The sequence below is a fragment of the Lipotes vexillifer genome, unplaced genomic scaffold (genome assembly GCF_000442215.2).
Source record: "Lipotes vexillifer unplaced genomic scaffold, Lipotes_vexillifer_v1.1 scaffold496, whole genome shotgun sequence".
NCBI classification, from domain to species: domain Eukaryota; kingdom Metazoa; phylum Chordata; class Mammalia; order Artiodactyla; family Lipotidae; genus Lipotes; species Lipotes vexillifer.
In genome coordinates this window covers 5,294,321-5,301,944 of record NW_006786690.1, presented here as the reverse complement: position 1 = coordinate 5,301,944, position 7,624 = coordinate 5,294,321, and the positions used below count along the sequence as shown (strand labels likewise).

At 60.6% G+C, this 7,624-nt stretch overlaps 1 protein-coding gene across 1 annotated transcript in view; it reads right to left on the bottom strand.

Annotated features, from left to right (window-relative positions):
- Positions 1–594: 594 nt before the first annotated feature.
- The window catches only part of HSPG2 (heparan sulfate proteoglycan 2), an 88,570-nt gene continuing 81,540 nt past the window's right edge, over positions 595–7,624 (bottom strand). Inside the window, exons 83-98 of the mRNA XM_007459310.1 lie at positions 7,264–7,408; positions 7,081–7,180; positions 6,828–6,937; positions 6,595–6,703; positions 5,932–6,030; positions 5,322–5,543; positions 4,790–5,034; positions 4,276–4,447; positions 4,059–4,181; positions 3,916–3,972; positions 2,070–2,145; positions 1,909–1,987; positions 1,710–1,780; positions 1,427–1,510; positions 914–1,017; positions 595–767 (exon numbers count right to left, since the gene is read on the bottom strand). Of these exons, the coding sequence (XP_007459372.1) occupies positions 595–767; positions 914–1,017; positions 1,427–1,510; positions 1,710–1,780; positions 1,909–1,987; positions 2,070–2,145; positions 3,916–3,972; positions 4,059–4,181; positions 4,276–4,447; positions 4,790–5,034; positions 5,322–5,543; positions 5,932–6,030; positions 6,595–6,703; positions 6,828–6,937; positions 7,081–7,180; positions 7,264–7,408 (1,969 nt within the window). The remainder of the gene's footprint in view (positions 768–913; positions 1,018–1,426; positions 1,511–1,709; positions 1,781–1,908; positions 1,988–2,069; positions 2,146–3,915; positions 3,973–4,058; positions 4,182–4,275; positions 4,448–4,789; positions 5,035–5,321; positions 5,544–5,931; positions 6,031–6,594; positions 6,704–6,827; positions 6,938–7,080; positions 7,181–7,263; positions 7,409–7,624) is intronic.

Below are 7,624 nucleotides of genomic sequence, written 5' to 3'. Positions count from 1 at the left end.
GGGGCCAGTGGCCTGGCTGGCGAGGCGGAGGTGGAGGGGCGCTGGGACATGGGCTGGCAGGGCTGGGGGCTGCCTGCCCAGCGGTGAGCTGCCTTTTGCACCACAGTTAGCACTAAAGAGCTTTCCCAACCCGGAGGAGGGTGGCGAAGGCCACTGCGATGCCCTCTGCTCCGGGTAGCTGGTGAGGCTCCGGGTAGCTGGTGAGGCTCCAGGCTGGAAGCCGAGTTTGGCTCCTGTAGAAATGAGGGCTGCCCAAGGGCTGAAGAAACAGGCAGCCCAGCACTACCTCGGGGGGCTCTGTTGGTGGGGGCAGTTCTGAGCCTGCTCAGCCACTGTGCCCGACCCCAAGTTCTGGTGACCCTTTGAGGCACCTGCTCCCATGCAGCCTGCCCTGCCCAGCAGCCTGTGGCTTTGCCCAGGTGTGTCTGTGTGGGGTGGCGTGCCCACCCTCCAGTCCAGCCCAGGGCAGTAGCAGCAAAGCGTGGCATCGCCTCCATTTCTTACAAAATATTCATAATAATAATATTAATAATAATATAGTCGACGCTGCGGGGCTGGGGTGCTGCCCGGGAGTCCGTGTGGGGCAGGCAGTGCCTACGAGGGGCAGGGGCGCGTGTTGGCCCCCGCCTGGGCGCGGTGCTGCAGGTCCAGTGGCTGTGGAGGCGGGGTGCCAGGCCGGGCAGAGTGCAGCACCAGGTTCTTGATACAGCCCGTGATGCCCGAGGAGAACCTGCCCCCAGTCAGCACTGCCACGTCGGGGGCTCCACCTGCGGGGAAGGGAGAGAGCGGGGCCTGTCAGCTCCAGGAGGTGGGGGGAGGAAGGCCCTGTGCTCTACCTCTGCCGGAGCCCCTGGCCCTCCCTGACCTGGAGGAGCGGCCCCAGGCCTGCACGAGGCCCGAGCGCAAGACTTACCGACGTAGATGCTGCCCTTGGTGTTGACTGCCACGTTAGGGCCTGGGGACTGGCCGCTGACCAGCTCCTCTCCGTCCACCTGGATGGAGCCTCTCCGGCCCTCTCTGCAGCGGAACGGGGTCAGGCCCCTCACCACCGATCCCCCGTCCTTCTCAACCCAGTGAGAGCCCCCTCCCTTTGCTACAGAGACTCCAGTCAGAGCAGCGTGACTCCGCTCCCTGAGTTCTTTCTCGCACCCTCCCTCCGCTGGATGAGAGATCTGGTCCCACAAACACAACTTCCTAGCACCCCACCCAGGCTTCATCCATCCCCTAGGGTGCTTGTGCGCCCACCCCATGGAGTTCTGTCCTGCCCTGGAAGTCTGTGCTCTGGCTGGCGGGCTCTCCCCTGACCCTGGCTTCAAGTTCTGTCTCCCCAGAGCTCAATGCCTGCCTCCCTGTGCACGATGGGGGGCGTCCTGTCCCAGTCCAGGACTCTGGGCCCTTCGCCCTAGTGTCCGGGGGGCTCCCTTACCGCAGTGCCATCACCCGATGCCACTCGCCATCGTTGATGGGGTCCTCAGAGACAAGGCGGGCCTCCCCACTGCCCAGCTGGTAGCTGCAGTCACACAGGCCCAAGAAGGTGTGAGCAGGGGGCAGGACTGGAGGGGGTGTGGGATGGTGGTGGTGGTGTGCAGCTGGGGCACTGGGCGCTGCAGCTTCTTGCTGGGGGGGCCATGGGGCTGACCGGAGGGGAAGCCACTGAAGGGTAAGGGGGCTGAGGGAAGGGAGAGGAAGGGTCGGGAGCCAGGACCCACCTGAAGACAAGGTGCCCATCCCGAAGCCCGAGACCGATGAAGTCCTTGCCTCGGCCGGACTCTCCCGCCTCCTGCCGGAGAAGCACAGGGCTCCTGGGGGCTACCGGCAGCTGCGGCCTCCTCCTTCCTCTCCCACTTCTGTGGCCACCACTGGGAACCCTGGGAACCCTGAGATCCTGGGCGGGACGTCCACACTTACCACGCCCTGCCAGAGCAGGAGGCCGCTGGCCGTGCTGGTCTGAACCTCCAGCTCGATGGTCTCGGGCACCTCAGGGAGACTGTGGTGCGGGGGAAGTGGGTGAGAGGGCAGAAGTCCCAGATTCCCGTCCCCTACCCTGGGCCCACAGACTCTCTTCTCACCTCCTGGAGAACATGCGGCCAGGGAGGGCGAGGAAGCCGCCATCATAGAAGTAGGCTCCGTACTGCCCGGGGGCATCTGTCGGGGGAGTGGGGGCGATGCTGGGACACCGGCTCACCCGCATGGAGTATCCATCCCGCATCGGTGCCCTTGACCCCCACCTCCACCCCGACCTGTACTACTGCAGGGCTCTGAACCTGCAGTCCCTGGAGACCCAAGGGGGCTGGGGGCAGAATTCAGAGGCCTGTGAACTTGGCTTGGAAAACATTACAGTTCTAGCCTTGCTCTCTTCTCCCTGAAGGTTAGCAGTTCCTTTAGTTACGCAGGTAGGCAACACACTGAGGAGTAGCAGGGCCTGTGACTCAGTCACCAGTGGAAGATTTCCTTATTGCATTACAGTTGCTGCAAATATTTCAAAACATTGTTTACGCTTATTGCAATTGTGGTAGCTGTTGGGACTAACGACCCTGACCCTAACCCTAACCCTAACACTAGATCTTGTATTTAATGCGTTAATAAAGTTGCAAACAACTTCAAATATCTTGATAACCTTCTTTCAGAACAATTGATTTCCTTTGAAATCCTATGAATTTCATTCTATGCAGTCAGTAGGGTCCAGGTAGGGTGATCAACCATCTCTATTTGCCGGGTCCTGTCCTGGTTTTAGCCCTGAAAGTCCCACATCCCCAGAAGCTCCTCAGTCCTGAGCAAACTGGGGCAGCTGGTCATCTAGGTCAGTGGCACATAAACGGTTCTGAACCTTTGTAATCCCTCCATCTTACAGACGGGAAGACAGGTTCAGGGATGAGTGACTTGCCTAGGAAGTGGGAAGCCTGGATGGCAACCCAGACCTTTCGGCTGCATCATCCACACTGTGTGTGTGGCTGTAACATCCCCAACCCTACCTGCTCAAAGCCATCCCACACCAGTGCTGGCCCCTGGGACCTGGCAGCTACCAGGGTAGGCGACACTTTGCCACCCTCCACCAACTGATGAAGTTAGCAGCTAACAGTTACCAAGCACCTACTATCTGCCAGTCACCGTGCAGGAAGTTTCACATCCAGCTACAAACATAATTTTTAACTGGATCCTTGTAACAACCCTATGTCTTTGCTATAATATTAACACAAGCTAAGATTCTGTGCCCACTCTGGACCAGACATTGTTCTAAGCATTTAAAATACACTAAAGAATTTCACTCTCACACAAAATTTTATCCAAAGCCTCGTGGAAGGATGTTACTTCTTTGTATTTTATACGTGAGGAAACTGAGGCACAGAGAGGTTAAGTGAGTCACCCAAGTCCCACAGCTAGTAAGTGGTAGAGCTAGGATTTGAACCCAGGCTCTTATCCACTATGCCACTGCCTCTCCTATTATACTAGCGATAAATAAGATATGTATCTATAACGCAGTTAGCACAGGGCCTGTAAATGTTCAATAAGTATTCATTTTTACAAATCATTATCATTGCTTTTAAACAGATTGTGGAATCCTTGAGAATGAGGGTCCTGCCTTACGCATCTTATATTTACTGCTCCCAGGGCAAGGATGGGCACACATACATGTCTGTTGCTGGAATGCACGAATACAGAGGAGGGTACAGAAGTGAAAGTGGTTCAAAGGCCTGCCCAAAGTCACTAGGCAGTGAGCATAGGGCAGGACCCAGCTCTGTGCGGCTGTGCCCTTCTTATTCTGTCTCTCTATGCCCAGGGAGCCTCTCACCTGGGCTTGTTTTGTTCAGAGACCAAGATGGAGGGGTGGGGTCATTGGAAGAGGGGCTGAGAGACCCAAAGCCTGGGACGGACAAGCCTGCTCAGCTCCTCTGGCTGGTCACGGCAAGTACGTACCGTTGCCCCCACTGCCTTCAAGATGCCAGTCGGACTCCGCTATGCCATGTGCAGAGCCTGTGGGGAGACGCAGGGTCCAGTCGGTGGGCTGTGTCAGGCCCCAGCGCCCCAAGGGGGAGGTGGAGAGAAGCTGGGGCAGTTACCTTGTTGGCAGCGAGGGCCAGAGAAGCCCAGGGGACAGAGGCAGCGGGTGCCCTGGCAGGTACCCCCATGCAGACAGGGCTCACGGAGCTGGCAGGGGTTCTCCTCGTGCTCACAGAGGTCTCCTGTGGGCCAGGGAAGAGGCGAGTGGGCATGGGCTGGAGCGGCCACTGACCACCCCCCACCCCTCCCTCCCAGTGCCTGGCCAGGCTCCCTCGCCTTTGAAACCGTCTCGACACAGGCACTGGAACTCGTATTCGCCGGCGGGCATGCACGTGGCGCCATTGCGGCAAGGCTGGCGCTCACACGGGGAGCTGTCGTAGCACTGCCCAACGCCCCGGCTGCCCAGGAAGCTGTAGGTGAGGTCCAGCCGCTTTCCATTCACTGACACCTGTGGGCATAGGGACACCAAGGGACTCGAAGAAGGCAGGAGGCTGAAGCACGGGTGTACCAGCAGAGAGAAGAGTGCAGCAGAGGGTAGCTGGGAACCCAGGCTGGAACTTGAGCAGTAACGTGGGTTTCTAGGGTCGGGGGGGAGGACCAAAGTCGAGGGTCTACTGTGTGCCAGGAGCATCCATCAGTGTAGTCCCTCCTCACTACAACCTTCAAAGCAGGTGTAATTATCCCCATTTTACAGAGGAGGAAACAGGCTCTGATCCCAAGCGCCTTGGGCTGGCTGCAGGCGGAGGGAAATCACCCCGCCCTCCCTGCTTGCCATCTGGAAGTCGCTCACCTCGCCCACGCAGCCGCGGAAGTGAGCGCTCATGTTGGTGGCCAGGGGCAGCTGCAAGGACGGCTCCACACCACCCAGGTACAGCAGGGTGTGCAGGTTGAGGCCCTGGCTCTTGCCGGGTGAGGAGCGCAGCACAGGGCGCCCGCCGTTCACCCGCAGGCTGCCGTCCTTGTTGAGACGCTCTGCGGACATGCGATGCCAGCGGCCCAGGGCCAGGGGCTCGGAGCTCCGCAGAACGGCCAGCCCTGGGGAGGACGCCGGCAGGGTTGGCACATGGATGGCCCTCTGCCCTGTCCCACCCCCTACAGGAACTTGAGCAGGCAGGGAACCTCCTTCCGCCTCCCAGTGTCCCAGAGTAACCCGAGAGGTCTAGAGACTTGCTTCAGGTCACACGGAGAGAGGAACGCGAACAGGGGACCCCGGTTGGTCTGACTTCAGAATTTATTCCTCCCGCCTCCCGGGGCTGTGGAGGGCCAAGGTGGGCACGGAGCTTGGTGCCTACAGCTCAACTGCATTTGGTGTCAGTGCTCACCTGACCCCAACTCGTAGCGGAACTCCAGGTGGCCGCCAACCATCGCCAGGGACACGAAATCCTCCACAGACCCGCTCTTTCCCCCGCTGAACAGCAGGACTCCGTCAGGTGCCAGCGGCTTAAACTCAACGTCCAGGCGTAGCTCGTGGTGTGTGTTGGTGAGAGCAGGCAGCGCCAGGTAGGAGCCCGCGCCCGACAGGGAAGGGGTGGTCACAGTCACACCTGCAGCAGCCACAGCTCAGCCAGGGCAGTGGGGATGCCAGAGTCCTGGGAGGGCTCCAACTATGCAGCCTTCCTCTGGGAGCCCTGCCCACCCCACTCTCCAGTACTAGAGGCTCGGGATCAGCTGGGCAATGGCTGCAACAGCCTAGAAGCACCCTGCCCCCAGCACTACAGACCAGGCTGGATCTCCAATTAGATGGGGTTCCCCTTTGGGGCTCTTGTGTACGGGATTCAGGCTGGGCATGAAGCTTGGCCAGGTGACTTTGAGGCCCTCTGGCTCTGGAATAATTTTATCATCCATAGGGCCCGTCATGGCCTCAGAATGCCCTGCCCAGCTTCTCCCGTCCTTACTGAGACCCCTGGGGGTCTCAGGCCCAGCTCCACTTACCTTCCTCACACCTCATGCCCGAGCGGCCCAGGTGGCAGCGGCAGGTGTAGCCTCGGCCGTCGGGCCGGTTCACACAGGTGGCGTCGGGCCCACAGGCCTCTGGGGAACACACAGGCCAATGAGGAGGGCACTGAGGTGGCCTGGGAGACTGTGGGGTCCTGATGCCAGAACTCTAACTACTGCCCCCCGGGGGCCTTGGCTACTTAGGGCCGGGACTCCTGGGAGGGCTGCATCGGGTGACCGGGGAGGGGGAATGGATTCGGGCAAGGGTGGGGCCAGAGGAGGCTGGGCAGGGAGAGGGCAAGGGAGGGAGTGAACTAGTGACTCTTGTTCTTGAAAGACTGTACCTGGGTGGTGGGTAGTGGGATGAGTGCCTTGGTAACAGATGGGAAGGTGGTAGGTACCAGGAAGCAGTGATTGGGGCTGGGGGGAGTGTCCGGGTACAGTGACGGGGGATGAGTGCTTGGGTAGCAGAGATGGGAGGCATGGTGGATATTAGGATGGCAGTGATGGAAGTCAGAATCCAGGAAGAGTGGTTAAATACTCGGGAAAGATGGAGGGAGTGTGGTGAGTACGGTTAGCAGTTGGGGTGGATGTGACGGGGCAGCAACGGGCAGAGGGAAGAGCCCGGAGTGGCAGTGATGGAGAGGGTGGGTTACACACCTGGGTGGCAGTGCAGGGCCTGTGAGTGCTCACAGCGGCTCCCGGTGAAGCCAGCCGGGCACACACACACATAGCTGCTGCTCTCCGAGTCCTGGCACTGGCCCCCGTTCTGCAAAGCAGCCCCCGGAAGTCAGACCGAGAACACTCTGGCCCTTCCCCACTCCCCACCAGGGCCGGCCATGGCTGAGGACAGCGGCCTGGGAGGCCAGGAGGAGTGTGCGGTGTGGGGTTACCTGGCAGGGCCGGTCCCGACAGGTGGGGCAGTGGGAGATGCCGTGCGCCGTAAGGTTGAGGTCATGGAAGACGATCTCCTCACCCTGGATGCGCAGCTCCCGGACACAGCCTGGGGGGTGGGCAGGCAGGATGAGCCAAGTCAGGGGTGCTGGGAGGCCTGCCCAGCTCCAACCCACGCCCTGCAGTGCCCTCCCAGGTGCTCTGCCAGCCAGGTGAGGTCTGGCCAGGGCTGAAGGTGGGGAGGGGGTTCACCTATGAAGCCGCTGCTCAGCCCTGCCTTGGGGATGGCGCCATAGTCGGGGTAGCCACCCAGGTAGAGCTCCTCATTCAGGTCCAGACCCTGGAACTTGCCCTGGACAGGGGTAAGTCAGGAATGGCAGAGGCTGAGTGGAGGTGGGGAGGGGCTAGGAATAGAGGAACGGGGCTGGGTCTCACCTGGGAGGTGCCATTGACCGGGGCCAGGCTGCCCACGATCAGGGAGCCCTGCGTGAGGCTGCGCAGCAGGGTCACGGTGTGGAACTGGCCCAGTGCTAGCGGTGCGGGGTGACGGATGGTGGCCATGCCCGAGCCTGCATCAAACCTGCTCCATGGGGTGGGAGGGAGGGCCAGGGCAGGAGAGAGCGGATATGGAGTTTGTAGGAAGGGCTGGGCAGGGAGCCCAGCCTGGGCAAAGGGGTCGACGCCATTCCCTGCCATCCTGCTCCAGTTCCTGTCCCTGCCTTGTGCTCTCGTCCCATCACCACCCCCAGCTCACCCTATCCCTGCCCCTCCCCAGGGGTTCTTCTCCGACACTCTT